This window comes from Phacochoerus africanus, chromosome 13, assembly GCF_016906955.1.
Source record: "Phacochoerus africanus isolate WHEZ1 chromosome 13, ROS_Pafr_v1, whole genome shotgun sequence".
NCBI classification, from domain to species: Eukaryota; Metazoa; Chordata; class Mammalia; order Artiodactyla; family Suidae; genus Phacochoerus; species Phacochoerus africanus.
In genome coordinates this window covers 23,489,330-23,508,157 of record NC_062556.1, presented here as the reverse complement: position 1 = coordinate 23,508,157, position 18,828 = coordinate 23,489,330, and the positions used below count along the sequence as shown (strand labels likewise).

The following is an 18,828-nucleotide window of genomic DNA, read 5'->3' as shown; positions in this document are numbered from 1 at the left end:
CCGCAACCTCGGCATATGGAGGTTCCCAGGCTAGGGGTCGAATTGGAGCTACATCTGCCAGCCTACGCCACAGCCACAACAACTCGGGATCCAAGCTGCATCTGTGACCTACAACACAGCTCACGGCAATGCCAGATCCTTAACCCACTGAGGGAGGCCAGGACTCAAACCCACATCCTCATGGATCCTAGTCAGGTTCGTTAACTACTGAGTGACGAAGGGAACTCCCGATAAAGACTTTTTAAAAGTGGAGCTGGGGGTATCTATGTTTGAAATAAAATTCTAATAAATAAAGCCAAGCTTTACTAGTCAATTAAAATTGGGTGGAGGCATCTATGTTGGTCCAGATGATGCTCACGAGACAAAGGCCAGATGTGAGAACGATCTCCCGGGAAATCAAAATGCCTAGCTGTCAGGAAGAACTGAACAGAGTGGGCCCAGAGCTTCCATACAAGGAGTTAAAACAAGCAGAGATGAGCCGAGTACGACTGAGTCCCCAGCTCTTTGCAGACCAAAGATCACCTGGGTATTAGCCCAGGCAGGTCTTATCTGTCCACGAAAAACAAGAGCATGGTTTAGGAGCTGCATTTTTATTTTAAAGTTACTCAACTTTTTTCCCCCAGTATTGTTTACCGTAAAAGGCCAACACTTGAGCATGTTACTGATGCACAGCAGAGCCTCAGTCTAAGAGCACAAGGTTTGGAGTTCCCATCGTGGCTCAGTGGAAATGAATCTGACTAGCATCCATGAGGACACAGGTTCGATCCCTAGCCTTGCTCAGTGGGTTAAGGATACGGTGTTGCCTTGAGCTTTGGTGTAGGTTGCAAATGTGGCTCAAATCCCGAGTTGCTGTGGCTGTGGTGTAGGCTGGCAGATGTAACTCTGATTGGACCCATGGCCTGAGAACTTCCATATGGGTTCAGCCCTAAAGAAAAAAAAAAAAAAGCAACAACAACAAAAAAAATAAAAATTTTAGGAATAAGTCCAGTGTTTTAAGTAGTCTATGGAAAAGCATGAAATTCATGCCAGGTGAATTTTGAATATAGGAGAACCTTTATCATTCTAAGAAAAATAACTGCTCTATATTAGGCGAATTCTCTGAAAGGTCTGGAAATTATCCTTTTTACTTGGAAAATTATCTCATTTCACTTGGAAAAATGTTTTCTTTAAGCGGCTCCCTTAATGCATTTTAACACATAATTTGACTTATGGACATTAGATTTACACACAAATTTTCTAGTAGATAAATTTTGCATAAAGCAAAGTGAATTTGTGACAAAAATTTCTAGCGTGTTAAGATGGTGAGAGCAAATAAATGGCCAGGATCGCCACATGACTCCTAATATACGCCTAGTTATATGGTAAAACTTTCCTCTTAAGAACGAGACTGTGGGAGTTCCCGCTGTGGCTCAGAGTGTTACAAACCTGACTAGTATCCATGAGGATGAGGGTTCGATCTCTGCCCTCACTCAGTAGGTTGAGGATCTGGCGTGGCCATGAGCTGTGGTGTAGGTCAAAGATGTGGCTCGGATCCCACACGGCTGTGGCTGTGGCTAGGGCCAGCAGCTGCAGCTCTGATTCGACCCCTAGCCTGGGAACTTCCATCAGCTGTCGGTGTGGACCTAAAAAAACAAACTAAAAAAACCCCAAAAAGACTCTAAGACACTCTGTTCAGAAAATTTCAGTAGAAATTTTTTAAGGTTTTAAAAAGTATACCTTTACATGGTATACTTTCCAAAACTTCAGAACCCTTATATCAACAGTGCTGGTGCAGACATAATTTGAGTCGACACCGTAAATATGTACAGAACACCTAACACACCTCATCTGTTATGCTCTGAGCAGCTGACGCAAGATGAGTCAGGCACGATCTGCTGGTCCTGCCTTCCAGAAGCCCACAGCTGGGCTGGCAGCACAACCACATGTGTAACTGCTTATAAGGTGCTAGGATTATATTCGAGCGGTATGAATCAAAGGCTCTGGCAGCACAGAATATAGAGTGAGGATTCTGGAGGGGGACACGGGAATTGGAACTTTTGGAGCTGGGTCAGAAAGGATGAAAAGCATCTGACCACGCAGGGGAGAGGTAGGGATAAACGGGTCAGACCATCCAAGCCAAGTGTTTATAATCAGACTCTTGAAAGTGTTTTTCTTCAAAAAGATTTAAGTTTGCAAAGTCTAACATGAAATAAAAATCACAAACTGGAGTTCCCTGGTCGCCTAGCATTTAAGGATCCAGCGCTGTCATTGCTGTGGCCCAAAGACTTCCGCAAGCTGCCAGCCTGGCCAAAAAAAAAAAAAAAAAAAAATCACAAGCTAGATGGTTTCTCTTACACGAGGCTGCCTTTCTTGGGAGAGAAAAAGGGCACCCCAGATGTTAAGGAGATACATGTAACAAGAAGGAGAGGACTTAAATATCTTGATAGATACAAAGAAGGTGAGACTTTGTCCATAACTGAAGTCACAGAAAGAATTCACCCTGCAGGCCCGCGAGGGAGAAGGGCTACCACTGAAATTAGGAAAAACGTACTACAAGAATCATGCCTTTTTGGTCTATTGAAACTGCAAGTGAAATTGGTCTCTTTAAGAAAGAGGGTCTCCTTAAACACCATATGATATCGCTTCTATGTGGAATCTCAAATATGGCACAAATGAACCTGTCTGCAAAACAGAAACAGATGCACAGACGGAGAGAACAGACTCGTGGTTGCCAAGGGGGCGGGAGGGGGAGCGGGACGGACTGGGAGTTCGGGGTTGGTAGATACAAACCATTACATTTCCAATGGATAAGCAAAACAAACACAAAAAGGGTTCCTGTTGTGGCTCAGTGGCTTAAAAACCCGCCTAGTATCCATGAGGATGGAGGGTTTGATTCCTGGCCTGGCTCCTTGGGTTAAAGGATCTAGCGTTGCCATGAGTTGCTGTGGTGTGGGTTGAAGGCAAAGCTCAGATCTGGTGTTGCTGTGGCTGTGGTGTTGGCCGGCAGCTCTGATTCATCCCCTAGCCTGGGAACTTCCATATGCTGCCCTATTTAGGCCTAAATAGGTGCAGCCCTATTTAAAAATAATAATAATAAAAAAAAAAAAACAGATAGGAAACGAGGTCCTACTGTATAGCATAGGGAACTCTATCCAATCTCTTGGGCTAGAACATGATGCAAGATAATATAAGAAAGGGAGTGTGTATATGCGTATGACTGGGTCACTTTGCTGTACAGCAGAAATTGGTACAACATTGTAACTCAACTCTAATAAAAAAAGACAAACTGGGAGTTCCCGTCATAGCATAGCAGAAACAAATACAACTAGGAACCATGAGGTTGCGGGTTCGATCCCTGGCCTCGCTCAGTGGGTTAAGGATCGGGCATTGCCGTGAGCTGTGGTGTAGGTCACAGACGTGGCTTGGATCTGGCGTGGCTGTGGCTGTGGCTGTGGCTGTGGCTGGCAGGTGTCGCTCCGATTCGACCCCTAGCCTGGGAACCTCTATATACTGTGAGTGCAGCCCTAAAAAAAGGAAAGACCCCCCCCCAAAAAAAAAAAGAAAAATTGAAAAAAAACAAGAAAGAGAGGCTTCTAAGAATAAACTCTGCCAACTGCGATTAGCTACAGGGTGTATAAGAGTTTTGCTGTGAGCTGCATCCTATTAATCAGGAGCGAGGAGAGGAGAGACCAAAAATTTTCTTCCTGTCGTTTAATCACACTGGCTTCTTGAATGGAGAGGAAGGTAGGGCTGCAGACTTCATGTTCTGTTCTGTGTCCTGCTGCTACAGGGCTACGGGAAGGGGGGAAGCTGAGGGCCCTGGGTAGTCCTGGATATGGGAAGCATTGGGTTGTAATGCTCCATCAAAGCTGCTGCTAAGAGACTGGGTCCACGGAGAGGGCAGACTGATGGTTTTCACAGGGCCTAGAAGCTGATGCAACTGGATTTAAAAACCTAAAGGAAATTTAGCTGGAACCTAAATACAATAGGTAGTATTTTGCTTATTCACTCTTAATTTTTTTTTTTTTAATTTTATGGCCACATGTGTGGCGTATGGAAATTCCCAGGCTAGGGGTTGAATCCGAGTCACACCAGCAGCAATTCTGGATCCTTAACCCACTGCCCTGGGCTGGGATCAAAACCACACCTCTGCAACAACAGGAGCTGCTGCAGTCGGATTCTTTTGTCTTTTGTCATTTTAGGGTTGCACCCACGGCATGTGGAGGTTCCCAGGCTAGTGGTCTAATCAGAGCGACAGCTGCTGGCCTATGCCACAGCCACTCCAGATCCAAGCCTTGTCTGTGACCTACACCACAACTCACGGCAACACCGGATCCTTAACCCACTGAGCGAGGCCAGGGATGGAAGCTGCAACCTCATGGTTCCTGGTCGGTTTCGTTTCTGCTATGCCATGACAGGAACTCCAAGATTCTTTCTTTAATTTTTTTTTTGCCTTTTTTTTTTTTTTTTTTTTTTAGGACCACATCCACGCATACGGAAGTTCCCAGGCTAGGAGTCAAATTGGAGCCGCAGCAGCAGGCCTACATCACAGCCACAGCAACACCAAATCCTAGGCGCATCTGCAACCTATACCACAGCTCACGGCAAGGCCAGTTCCTTACCCCACTGAGCAAGGCCAGGAATTGAACCTGTATCCTCATGGCTCCTAAATCGGATTCGTTTCTGCTCCACCACAAGAGGAACTCCTGCAGTCGGAGTCTTAACCCACTGAACCACAGCAGGAACTCCATGCTTGTTCACGTTTTATAAAGTGCATTCATTCACACTGGCATTTGTTCAAAGAGGTGTGCAAGCATGTGTAAGAGTGCATGTGCACTTGTGTGAGAGAGAGAAGTTAAAAAGACAGACAAGCCACATGTCTGGATCGCGTTCACTGTTTTCTATGAGCCCCTAACAAGCAGAGCCAAGCAGGAAGAGTGGATTTAGGGAGTCAGGCCTTGGAAATTGAACCAGCACATTATTCCCCACATAGAAGGCGGCAGCTTTGGAGAGGTGAACACCCTTGATCCATGCCTCAACTCCCACCCCCTGCCCAAGGCAGGTGGAGGGGCTGCGGAGCTGCCTGGAGACTCAGATTCTAGCTTCCAGATCTCCATCTGCTGCTGATGCGCTGCATAAACTTGGGCTGGTCCCCGTTTTCTTGGGTGGGAAAGAAAAGCCAGGGTTTGCATTACACGCTGTACGTGGCTTTCCACTCCCCAACGGGCCCCAATTCAGTTGCACAATAAGATGTTCGAAAGAAATGGTTTCATCCTTCTGGGTTTTATGTCGTCCCATTTCAGAGCCACTGTAATAACAACAATGCCCCATCTAGTGTCAAAACACGGAATACTGGGTCAGGAGCAGAGAGTGAGAAATAGCTTTTTGGCCCTTCATGGCTCTGCGGCTCAGAATGGCAGTTGGCATAAATGCTGCCCTGGGTGGGGAGAGGAAGGCTTTGTGTCACGTCCCACCTGCCCAAATGGGTGACATGGGACATTTTATTTATTTTACTTATTCTTGTCTTTTTAGGGCCACACCTGCAGCATTACAGAGGTTCCCAGGCTAGGGGTTGAAACTGGGCTGCAGCTGCCAGCCTACACCACAGCCACAGCAATATGGGATCCAAGCCACATTTTTTGACCTGCACCACAGCTCATGACATCACCGGATCCTTAACCCACTGAGCGAGTCCAGGAATTGGACCGGCATCCTCATGGATACCAGTTGGGTTCATGACTGCTGAGCCACGATGGGAACTCCCAACATAGGGCATTTAAAAGAGACTGTGTTTCACAGCTTCCATGTGTGATGGATGACATTAGCATGATAGGATTTTTATCAAGGTGGTGCACTACAATCATTCCTACTCTTTTTACTTGGCAGCATCTCCATCAACGTAAAAGAGCCTCCAGGGGATGGAGACAGCAGGCGGCACCTTCCCGAGGGAAGATCAGAAGAGATTCTGGGGGCGGGTTGCAAGCAAGTCACCCGGTTCCGACATCAGACTAAAACCCCAGAGTTCTGCAGGGTTTTTATCCTTCCCTTTTCCCTTTCCATTTCTTTCCTTCCAAATGCTCCCACGAGGAAATGATCCCTGGCCTGGTAACAGTGAATCACATGCTCTTCCAAATTCCAAGGATCCCTACGGTGGCTCTGTCCTCTCCTGGCCAAATGCCACCCCACAGGGCAGACACTGAGGGAGGGAACGACGTAAGTCCAGAGACAATGCATGTACAGTTTAGACAAACGACTCTCCTCCTCCTGTGTTTGGCGCTCCTGAGCTTTTTCCCTCTCTATTAAGTGCCAGGGCCATTTTATTTGCTTTTTATGTGGCCACGTAAAAAAAAACCACTTCCTTTTGGAATCTGCCTCCCTCTCAGAATACAGGTCAGTTCGGCAGAACAGTGTCTACTGCGTGCCAGACACTGTCTTAATGATGTCTGGGTTGAGAGAACAGAACGAGCCCAAACTCAGAAGTTCTCTGTCGCGCTGCCCGGTTCGCTCTCAGCCTGTGACCTAGGTGGCTGGAAGCACATTGTACTTCCTGTGACCAAGTTCAGCGGAGGAACTGTTCCCCCCGTTTATCACCCTGGCTTCAGCCTCGTTCTTCTGCTCTGGACCCATCCCAGCAAAAGAACGCTCACCTGCTGGTACGGCTGAGGCTCCACTGACGCACCAGCTCGGATCTCTGCTAGCTGGCTGCCTCCGCTCATCTGCCTTCTATCTGACCCTTCTGCTCAGGCCCTCGGAATTCTACCTTTACTAGTCCACTGAGACTTCCGTCCAGCCCTCGGCCCTGGCTCTCCAGTTCAGTGTGCCTCTTCTGGACCCACATTCCAAAATCAGCTTGATTCTAAGTCACCCAAATTGTCCTGAACGCCCTCATCACCCAGCCCCACATTCCTGCTCCATGCTCTTCACGTCCATCCTGAGGGCACCGCATCCTTTGAGTGAGTTCAGAGTGGTGGTCTTGGCTCCGTTCCACTGACCTCCAGCCACACCTGAGAGCCAAATACTGCTGAGTACAACCATTACTTGGTAACCAGCAACTGAGATAGCTCCTCCAGAAAACTCACAAAGGAGATTTGCCTTACAGGGCCACCAGAACACAGTAGTCTGTGATAATGACCAAAGCAAGAAAATATCTAGAATATTTATTGGATACCTAGACCAGTGCCTGAAACACCAGGGGGACTGAAAAATTTCTGGCCAACGATGTAAAGATATCTTTCCAATAATAAATGGCAACTGTTGAGAGCTATGCTTGGATACTGTAAGCTCCCACCAGACAGAGGATCTGTCTGGGTTTATGCGTGCAGCCTCAGGGTCTGGCAGCCATGCCTGGAACCTAGGAGAAGTGACAAATATTTGGTGAATGAAAATGACTTGGTTGAGAAAAGTATGTTGAAGCTGCTTTTGAGGGATATCTAATCCCAGGATGGTGGGTGAGGCAGAATTTTTGAAGATGCCCAACATAAAACCATCCAATTGGCTAGATCCCTGACTCTTTCTGCAAGGGCACTTTTGAGGCATTAGCATCTGTGAGTCTATCTGGTGAGTGGGGACCACAACAGGATGGGAATGGGGGGCTCTGTAGGACAGTCTGTGACCTAACATACATTCCCCTCCTGCTGGGGTCCTCAGCCCCTCCAGGTTCCACTTGGGATGCAGGAGGTTCTTCTCAGCAACTACTTACTCATTAGCAAAAACAGGCATCTGGGTTTGGGCAAACAGCTCTGAGGTCTGAGACATATCTGGTTTGGGAATCAGACAGCTAGAGGCCTTCTAACGGAGCCCAACGGAGCTGCCTAAACAGCTGGATGGCAAGGAGCTAAAAATGTCATGCTTTTAGCGATTGGCAGAAGGCTGGTAGTTGAGAGCACTTATTTATTTATTTTTATAGCTTAAGCTCTCCATACATGTATGGAACCCTATCCTTAGGTCCACCAAGGGTGCCTGATTTTCAAAGTGTCCTAAAAGGCATTCGTGCTCATTTCACACAAAATAGAAAGCATCCATTTTTAAAACACTCACAGCCGTCAAGGGTTTTAATTGAGCAGAAAAGCATACACAGATGTAGAAATATTTAGTCCTAACTGGGGTGCCTCACAGTCGTCTTCAGAAATCCATTTTCACCAGGGATGCTTCCATTTAAGACAGGAGTGCTCACTGAAAAGCAAACCTACAATGTAAAGGCGCTCGGAACATTATTGAACAAAAGTAATTTCTAGTGCAGCTGGTGCACTGCATTTTAGCCCTGCTTTGATTTTATCCGCATTTGTCAATTAATCAACGTGAGCCTTGTAAAACACGGTCTCTTATTAGTGGAAACAAGCAAGTGCTTGCAGACTTTGAAGGAAAGGTCGCTTAATAATTTGCTAATTGTACGAAGATAGATTTGTTTATTTATTCTTTTAAAAAAGGCAGACTCTCATGACTATTCTGCATAAACAGAACTGTATTTAAGCTTAAACTTGCTAACTGAAATACGGTCAATGGTTGAGTGTCTTTCTTTGTGTATTAAGTAGGGAAGAAAGACTAAGATGGAAAGGAATTAATCGAGCTTCAGGTTTTCAAAATTTATTTTAAGAAGCTTTTTGTTGTCACCTCTGACATTTCAGCGCTGCCAACTTTGAGGCGATGGTTATAAACGAATCAACTATATTTTCTTGGCAGACAGGTGAAGAGAAAAAGAGACAAAGCAAGAGAACATGGGAAGTGGAGCAGCATAGAACAGCCATGCGCAGGGGCTGTGTTCTGTTCCTTTTTTCTTTTCTTTTCTCTGCCTCAATTCATCCTTCATTCCCCTAGATGAGACATCAGATCCCTCCTTCTCGCTGCTGGCTGATTTTAAGTTCAGCAAGTGAGAAAGAAGCTGAGTCCAGCGCTCTCCTGGGGGAAGCCAGGAACACTCGTCACCTCTCCTGGCCACCAAGAAAGCGCTTTCATTGCGTGGCACAGCCTTACTCCCCCCCCCCCCACCCACCCAGGGCACACAGTCACGGACCCAGAGGAAGTTTAAAATGGGAAACATACCTTGGAGAGCAGTTTCTACACTGGGGTCTGCAGGGCTGAAACGAGAAATCCGTACCATCTTAGAAGGATAAGTGAAACTTAAGACGAGGGAGCATGCCTCGAGGCGGGTGTCAGAGTAAGAGTTTTGTACAGAGTTTACAGGGATGACGTTCCTTGAATGGAGATGGCTCTTGGCAGCCGGGCTGGGCAAACTGCTTTGCTGCAGGGCTCCTTTTATAAGAGTTACCAGGCCCGGGTTGCTCTCTGCCTGCTCAAACTGGCTTATCCATCCATTCCATTCCATTCTGTTACTCCTTCTAAAGAAGTCATTATTTCAGGCACATTTCCCTAAGCAGATGCAAACGCTCTTTTCCTGGGTGAGACTCCCCTGGGCAAAATTAGGTTTCTGGGAAAAGGGTCAAGGAGCAGTCAGACAAAATAGCTACTGAGGAACAAGCCTGTGGTTTTAGGGGACAATGTTACTCGCAGAGGCCACAAGTCAAATTCTGGACACTGCTTTGGGCAGTCAGGTTAAATCTGACAGGGCCAGGGATGGGAAGCAAAATGCTGGTATCTGCAACCAAAGCTGCCTTTTGTGATCATAAAAGGTTTTTTGGTTTTTTTTTTTCCCCTCCCAGCTTTATCAAAGAGTAATCGACAAAGTTATGTAACGTGTGTATAAACACGATTTGGTGTACCTATGATGAAATAAAAATTCGTATTGTAAGGCAAGATGAGAAAAATTTAAACATAGCGTTTTTGCTCTGCCCACTTGGGCTTCCTCCCTCCCTTCTTGGGTGCCCCGTGCATCTGCTTTACGCATTCAACAGACACCCCCAACCCCTCAAGGGAAGAATGCCTGCTCAGCCCTAAAGATCAATTTCTCTTCCTCTGGCACCAGCCATGTAATTCCTTAGAAGATATCCTTCCTTTCTCAGTCCTGTAAGGGATCAGGTGACCCACCACCTGCCTTGTACATGCAGACAATCTCTGGTGAATTTTATGTACAATACCAATATCTTCCCCTTAAAGATAGCAACTAGTACAGAATAGGCTGCTCTGATGACTGCAGAGATACTGGAAGTTCTCATATTCTCTTAAATACTCATAACCTTACTTACTTTCTTAGCTATGTTGCTTGTATTCTTGTGTTACTTGTATTGTGCTGTATTACTTATATGCTGCCTATTTCATGTGATTTTTATTTCTTGCATTCCCAGATGTGCGGCTGAGCCTTTGATACAAAATAACGATGACCCGGGACTTGAAACATTTGACCAACTACACAGTTCTGGAAGACCAGGGATGGTAACAGTGTAACTCTAGATGTGGGAAGAAACAAGAAGGAACCATTTCCTGGACCATAACAGAGTCTCAGTCCCCTTCCCCATCAAACTGGGCTTTGGGGGACTGGGAAAAGGGCCTAGACCAGTAACAATACAATGACTGACCTATGGATGAAACCCTTGCTTTGCCTGGGAGAGAGCATTCCTAGCAGACTGGGACACACCGGTCCTGGTGTGCTTCTAAAACCTTGGTCAAAGTTAAGTCTGAACAGGAGGGAATCGTAAAGAATGTTGTTCACCATCCAGTTCTACGAGACCCAAGTCATTAACTCCTGCAGTTGCCAACCTACAGTGCACATTGAAAGGAATTCGGTGCCACGATCAGGATGAAGTACTTGGGGCTCTAGGAAAACCGGCAGAACTGACCCTTAGATTGCTAAGGACGTCCAGGAGAAAATTTTACAAACTCAGTTCCTTGCATCTTCCCACACTGAGAAGAGCACTACAACCATTAGCCATATTGGTTCTTGGCAAATGGCAGCAACCTTCTACCAAGATGTGTGCTCGGTTGCAAGCACCCCCTTCTCCAAAGTCACGTATTTACTGACTTTGCCCCTTTTCCTCTTCAGTACAGTTCTCAGAGCTTTCTGACTGTCTCCCAGGCTCTAATCCTCAGGTCAGCCTGAGTCAAACCTCCATTTCTTTCTTGGATTGATTAATCTTTTTCATCAACACATATATACTGAGAAGCGATTACGACAAAGTTAGTTAAATATCCATCACCTCACATTTGTGTGTGGGTGTGTATGCGTGTGCGTGTATATATGCGTGTGTGGTCGGAAGGGTTTAGTTTTTTATGGAAGCAAACCTCAGAGCCAAAAAATAATAGAAAATGTCCTTGTCTAATATTTCTAGCTAAAAGCTGCTAATCAGATCCTAATTTCTTAATAAACCTGTAGTAAGGGAAAAGTTACTATAAAGTATCTTCTGTTCTCATCTTATCTAACAAATGTGGAATTTTTTTTTCTTTTCTTTGGGGGCCACACCCATGGCATATAGAGATTCCCAGGCTAGGGGCTGAATCAGAGCTGTAGCTGTCAGCCTACGCCACAGCCACAGCGGATCCGAGCTGCATCTGTGACCTACACCACAGCTCATGGCAATGCCAGATCCTTAACCTACTGAGCGAGGCCCGGGATCGAACCCTCAACCTCATGGCTCCTAGTCAGATTCATTTCCACTGCGCCACAACGGGAATCCACAAATGTGGGATGTTTTTGAAACACTGTATTTTTTTTCTTTGAGTCATGGGGGAAACGTCCCTTTTATGTTCATGTAATATTTGCTCTTGTTAATCTCGGCCTCAGTTACCTCACTTCTACATGTCAAGATGCTTTTCAAAAGAGAAGATGAGAGGGAAGTGCAAATGTGGGCAAGGAAGCTGCTTGGTGAGGAGGAGCTGCTCCCTGGCAGGAGCTCTTCCTACCTAAAACATACAGACCATATTAAGAAGCCACGGTGGTGGTGGTGGGGGGGTGGAATGAATGGATGGTGATGGAGGGTTTTCATTTGTTTCCTTGACCTCTCAGAATACTGTAAATAAGTTTGTGCGTTCCAATTCAAACAGTTCTATTATCTTGGAGGTCTTAATCATTTCTAATAGCAGTTTCTGAAGCATTCAAAGCTTGCGCTTAAGGAGCATTATTGGCGTTCAACGTAGTCATACTGCATTAAAGCAGATTTACGAGCTTGTTCATGGTTATCCTTGATCATCCTTATTTAAGAGTGAGTCGGGGCTGATGAGGGGGCTTAAGCATCCTCCTATGTTTCAGCCTGTTAGTTATGCTTCACCAGCACATCTGGCTCTGCCGGGCACCCTCACGCTTCTCCAAATGAAACCAGAGCTGGCAAGGCGAAGGGGAAGGAGTGGCAGGTGGCATTTAACCAGGGGAAAAGGTTTACAAGGTCAGCCTTGTTTTAAACTGGATTCATGGTTTTCGTTTCATTCGGGTATGGTAGGGCCAAGGGATTAGGAGATGCATGTCATTGAAAAGAGAGTTTGCTACTTAGACTTCCCAAGAGGAGAGGTGTGCAAAGGCCAACATCGGCCATGCAGGGCCACATGGGGAGGTACCGGGGTTGGTCAGGAGCAGAGGAAATAAGGGGGCAAGAGCCTTTCCTGTGGTTTTTGCAGGGCCATATGGTTTAGGATCTAACAGTTTAAATAATGGCAGTCGGTTCTGGGGTTTAGAGAGGACTCCCAATTGTCCAGTCCCTGGCCCAGCAGTGATTGAGAGCAGGCTAGTGTCCTGGACTGTTGGAGCCCCGATAAAAGGGGGCAGGTGGGGGCACAGCCTCAGGACTGGTTTTCCTTCACATCAAAGGCATGCTCCAGGCAAGCTGTCTGCAATCTCTAGGGATTAAGTAACCTTGGGAAGGGCAGTGTCTCTCTGGCATCTGCAAGACTCTAAGCTGTCAAAATACATCTCATAAGATACAGAAGATAAAAACATAATTAATACAAGCCTATCCACAACACTGCTGCAATAATCCCAACAATAGAGCTTCTCAAACTTTAATGTGTACAAGAATCATCTGGGTGCTGTGGTAAACTACAGATTCTGATTCATTAGATGAGGTGGGGCTTGTGATCCTGCATTTCTAATAAAGAAATTGATGATGTTGGGACTATGCTGTGAGTAGGCAGGGATTCAGGATATCCTTGAGTCACCTTGGTATTTATGCAACGCTGCTTTGAACTGGATACTGCTAGGCCCTGAATATCCAGACTCGGCTTGTTTTGCTGGGACAATACCCGCTGCTCTTAGGAAAAATGATGCCAAAGTTACAGGTAAGGGATCTGAGACTCAGGGTGGTTTAGGAACCTGCCTCCAGTCACTTGGCTAAAAGTCAGGAGATATAAATGTATCTGACCTACAAACCCAATTTGTCCCCGCAACAATACTAGCACAGATGGTTCCACGCTGATGGAAAATACAAAGACTCTGTTGGTAAAGACCTCATAAAATATAAGGTCTGTGGACTTGAATCATGGCCCATTTACAATGTGACTGTGGGAAGAAGAGAAATTCTGAATGGGGTTCATCATCTCAGGACCAGAAATAATATTCATTATGGCCATTCAAGAAACATTTTAAATGGGATTCCCTATCACCCTAGGGTTTTTATTTTTAAAAAGTGACGCATGTACGTGGGAAGATGCAATAAATGTCTGCCTTCCTCCCATGCACCTCCATTTCCACTGCAGAGACACAACTCCTGCTAGGTTTGCGTAGCCTTCCAGAAATTCTAGGCAAAGAGTAACCTTCTATGCAAAGAATCAACTTTTTCATAGAAATCCATTGATCCAGTCATTCATTTTGCCATGGGGAAAAGCAGTAAATAAAACACAGAATCCAGCCTGCACCCAACATTCTGGTGGGGGAGCTAGATCATAAACAAATATGTGAAATAGACATGATGTCAGATAGAAATAAACGGTAGTGAGGAAACTGCTGCTGGTGGTGGGGGTGGTTCCAGTTATAAACGCAGTAGTGGGGAGTTCTCACTGCGGTGCCGTGGGTTAAGAATCCGACTGCAGGGAGTTCCCTTCGTGGCTCAGTGGTTAATGAACCCAACTATGATCCATGAGGTTGTGGGTTCAATCCCTGGCCTTGGTCAGTGGGTTAGGATCTGGCATCACCGTGAGCTGTGGTCTAGGTTGCAGATGCGGCTTGGAACCCGAGTTGCTGTGGCTGTGGTGTAGGCCAGCAGTTGTAGCTCCGATTCCACCCCTAGTCTGGGAACTTCCATATGCCTTGGGTGTGACCCTAAAAAGCAAAGAAAGAAGGAAGGAAGGAAGGAAGGAAAGAAGGAAGGAAGGAAGGAAGGAAGGAAGGAAGGAAGGAAGGAAGGAAGGAAGGAAAGAGAGAGAGAGAGAGAGAGGGAGGGAGGGAGGAAAGAAAGAAAGAAGGAAGGAAGGAAGGAAGGAAGGAAGGAAGGAAGGAAGGAAGGAAAGAAAGAGGAAGGGAGGAAGGACGGAAGGAAGGAAGGACGGACAAAGGAAAGAAAGAAAGAAAGGGAAAAAGAAACTGACTGCAGCTGCTCGGGTCACTGCAGAGGCATGTCAGGATCTCCAGTCAGGAGCTGTGAGTTAAAGGACTGGCATCAGCCACCGCTGAGGCTCAGATTCAATCCCTAGAGTGGGAGCTTCTGTATGTGGCCATAAAATAAATGAATGGATGAATAAATAAATAAACAAATAAATAAACAAGCAAGCAAGCAAACAAACAAACATGGTGGTGAAGGAAGGTCTCCCTGAAAAGAGGGCATCTGAGCAGAGACATAAAGGAGGTTATGCTATTCCACGTTTACTCTTCCTTCAGCAGTACATCTTAGAGCCCTTGTCATATGAGAACTTAAAGATCTAAAGATCTTCCTCAATCTTGCAATGGCTCCACGACGCTCCACTGTTTGCATCGACCACAACACTGCTGGGCATTTTGACATTTCATGGAGGCCATGCTTTAGATCAATCCTGTTATTTGATTTGTTAGGGGATCATCTGAGTGGCTATAAAGAGATCTGGGGAGTGTAACGCCTGATGATGTAAAAAAGGGACTTCGATTAGGTGTGAGAAGCTGTGGCTGGAAGCCCTAGAGGGCCCCTGGACCAGGTGACCACGTTGTCACTGAGTATTTAGTGAACTGCTTCATAGGAGCTTCATATGAGCAGTTTCCCTTTTCCCGCCACATCTTAGGCTGGGCTTAGGCTGGGCTATGTCCACCAGGCACAGGAGAGAGGTCCAGGAGCTTCTCTATCTGGAGGCCAAGGTGACATCCTACTGGCCTCAGTGCCAGGCTACGTGTCACCCCTGCAGAGTCAAACACAAACCCTCCAGGTGACGAGTTTTTCACATTCCCCACAACGGAAGCACAAGCAAAAATTTTTTAGGGATTAGTTAACCCTCTGGGCCCTGAGTACCATCTCCCCCCTTTAGAAAAAAAGCACAGAAGTTTCCTTAAAATAAAAACGAACAACAACTCCCTACCTCCCAGTAATACCTATTTACATGGCTACAGATGTTTAGCATCAGGCCATGCGACTCAACAGATTTCACACTTAATGAAAGATTCATTTATTCATTTCACTATTATCTGAGGCGGTACCTGGATCATGTCAGCACGCTGCCAGGCTCTGTATGAGGAGTAAATTATCAAGGCAGTATGGTTCCTCCCCTCATCACCTGCTCGCCCTTAACAAAGATGAACAAGGGAAAAAAATACTGTGATTCAAAGTGGTGCCAAGGTCAATGCAACAGGCATTAAAGACAAGGGGAGGATGCTATGACCCATAGGAGATATAAACAGGCAGACTGAGATACAAAAGGGGTCCTGGTTGAGATGTAAACAGGTAGGGATGGAGGTGGAACCAGGGGACTCTGGAATGGGGTGTGTATGTGTGTGTTGGGAACATGTATGAATGAATGGCAAGTGAAGGTACCTGCACTACAAGCAAAGGCCCAGGTGAGTGGGAAATGCAGGTATTATGAAGGGAACATGAAATGGCCTGGTAGAGCTTCAACACAGAACCCGGGGACTGGCTGCAGGTGAAAGGACATGTCAGCTGGAGCAAGACTGGCAAAGGCTTCCGAGGTCCCTACCTTGTCATTAGACATGAGTTTAGAAAGAAATCAAGAAAAGCACTATCAACCTCTTCTTCTTTTGGTTTTTGCTTTTTATTTGGCGGGGGGGGGGGGGGAGGTCAGGGGAGAAGGTATTGTGTACTTTGGTTTCACAAGCTCCGATTCCAGTGATTTTTAAAACCAACTTCATAATTATCAAAGTAATACATGTCTCTAGCTTAAAAAGGCAGGTAGTATTATAAAGCCTATAATCAAAACCAGTCATTCCCCAATGCACCTGTCCCCACCACCTCCTCCCACTCCTCAGAAATCACTTTTTTTGGTGGTTCGCTTTTACGATGAAAGATGATGATGTGCCAGAGTGAGTGGTCTCCTACTCAGCTAAGAGTTCTGCCCCAACTGGTTGCTCTCAGGTGGGTTAATCTCTGGGCTGGCGCAGGCCAGGAAGACAAGCCAGTAAATCTAACCAGCCATCTCCCTCAAGGAGGCGGAATCCCTTTCACGGGAAAAGACATCACGTTTATCTTTGAATTCTGATATTTGATTCCATATATTTAAGTAATGAGTGTATATACTGAGATCTGAGAGTTCTTTTTTTTTTTTTCTTTTCTTTTTAGGGCTGCACCTGCAGCATATGGAAGTTCCTGGGCTAGGGGTCAAACTGGAGCCGCAGCTGCCAGCCTACACAACGGCCATGGCAATAACGGATCCCAGCCACATCTGCAACCTACACCTCAGCTTGCTTGTGGCAATACTGGATCCTTAACTGAGCGAGGCCGGGGATGGAACCCGCATGCTCGCGGACACTGTTCGGTTCTTAACCCCCGGAGCCACGATGGGAACTCAGAGATTTCTTAAATGATCATGCTTAGAGATCATCTAATGTCTTTTTTTTTTTCTGCCTTTTCTAGGGCCACACCCGTGGCATATGGAGGTTCCCAGACTAGGGGTCTGATCGGAGCTGTAGCCACCGGCCTACGCCAGAGCCACAGCAATGCCAGATGTGAGCTGCGTCTGCGACCTACACCACAGCTCACGGCAACGCTGGATCCCTAACCCACTGAGCAAGACCAGGGATCGAACCTGCAACCTCATGGTTCCTAGTCGGATTCGTTCACCACTGTGCCACAACGGGAACTCCTCTAATGTCTTACTACTATGCAAAAGGAGGAAAAGTGGACTCTCTTACACCACCACCACCTCCCAGCAAGCGTTTCACCCCCATGATTCCTGTAGATTAAACAGTAACTCGGGGGAAAGTCGCTTTTCCACATTTACATGGTCTGTCCTGTAATACCGTTGACCACTGAGGAACACAGCCTAGCTTGTTCAGTCTGGTTTTTCCTGGTGTTGTCTTTGTCTTCTTTTGTGTGTGCCTGTCACCAAGTGCTCTTCAAGTTTTCAAAGGAACGAGAAAAGCCCTATGAAAACCCTTTTTTATGTGATCTGGTTTTCCCTCCAGGAGCCTCCCATCGAGTCCATCTGGGCTCCAGGTTTCCCAGGCCAGCTGCCCACCTGTTGTCCTGGGGCTTCTTTTTAACACCATCTTGCGAAATCCCTGTGCCTCTCGCCTGTGCTGGGTGCCCCGCCTCCTGGATCCCATGGTCTCCTCTTTCTTGGGTTACATCCTCATTTTTGTGCAGCTCATTCTCTAGTTGCTTCCTGAGAAAAGGTACATGGAGGTAAATTTGTTGAGACCTTCCTGGTGTGGCTGAAAAATGTCTTAATTCTACTCAAACTCCGTTGCCCTCAGAGTTCTGCAGCCTTAACTTCATCGTCTCCCAGTTTTCAATGTTGCCATCGGGAAGTCTGGGGCCACTGGTACACCTGAGCTTTTATCTGCGACCTGTTTTATTTCTCTGGAAGGTTTAGGAATCTTCTTTGTACTCCCTGATGTTCTGAAATTTTATAGTAAAGAACCTTAATGAGGACTGTTTCTTATCCACTGTGCTGGGCACCTTCTTGTCCCTTTAAAATTGGACACGCCTGGGAATTCCCGTCGTGGTGCAGCGGAAACAAATCCGACTAGGAACCATGAGGTTGTGGGTTTGATCCCTGGCCTCGCTCAGTGGGTTAAGGATCCCGTGTGGCCGTGAGCTGTGGTGTAGGCTACAGATGCGGCTCGGATCTGGCATTGCTGTGGCTGTGGTATAGGTGGGCAGCTGTAGCTCCAATGAGACCCCTAGCCTGGGAACCTCCATATGCTGTGGGTATGGCCCTAAAAGACAAAAAGACAAAAAATAAAATAAAATAAAATTGGAAGTGCCTATTGTGCTGATTTGAAATTTTTCTTGTATAATTATTTTTTTTTGATACTTGTCTCCTCACCATTTTTTTCTTTCTTTTTGTTTTCTTTTTAGGGGTGCACCTTGGGCATATGGAGGTTCCCGAGCCAGGGGTCAAATCAGAGTTAAACTTGCTGGCCTACACCAAAGCCACGGCAATGCCAGTTCTGAGCTGCATCTGTGACCTATGCCATGGCTTGCAGCATTGCTGGACCCTCAACCCCTGAGCAAGGCCAGGGATCGAACCCTCATCCTCACAGACACTATGCTGGGTTCTTAACCTGCTGAGCCACAAGGGAACTCCTCCTTACCATTTTTTTCCCTATTTTCTCTTTTTGAAATACCTACGATAAAAGGCTGTACCTCGTGGGCTGATTTACTGCATTTTCTATCTTTCTCCCCCAGTTCTGGATCCATCTTTGCCTGTTAATCTACTTTCTATAAAGTTGGCTTGACTTTAGCATTTACACTTCCCAATCTTTTTTTTTTTTTTTTTCACTCTGGGTTTAATTTCCACAACCTCTTTCTTGTTTTCTGATTGTTTTTTAGAGAACTTACTTTTTGTTTCATGGGTATAACACTCTCTCCATTTTTCTGAAGGTAATAAAGGTTGTTA

At 46.2% G+C, this 18,828-nt stretch overlaps 1 protein-coding gene across 5 annotated transcripts in view; it reads right to left on the bottom strand.

The window, feature by feature from the left end:
• ENOX1 (ecto-NOX disulfide-thiol exchanger 1) overlaps window positions 1-18,828 on the bottom strand; it is a 659,885-nt gene that overhangs the window by 274,639 nt on the left and 366,418 nt on the right. For 3 of the 5 annotated variants that reach the window (XM_047756005.1, XM_047756006.1, XM_047756007.1), the window contains one exon: window positions 17,443-17,589. The exons of 1 other annotated variant lie outside the window; for it this stretch is intronic. In XM_047756005.1, coding sequence (XP_047611961.1) covers window positions 17,443-17,530 — 88 coding nt within the window. In that variant the 5' untranslated portion in view covers window positions 17,531-17,589. Of the gene's footprint in view, window positions 1-9,018; window positions 9,205-17,442; window positions 17,590-18,828 lie in introns of those variants that run through there. One more of the 5 variants, XM_047756004.1, reaches the window with a different exon arrangement.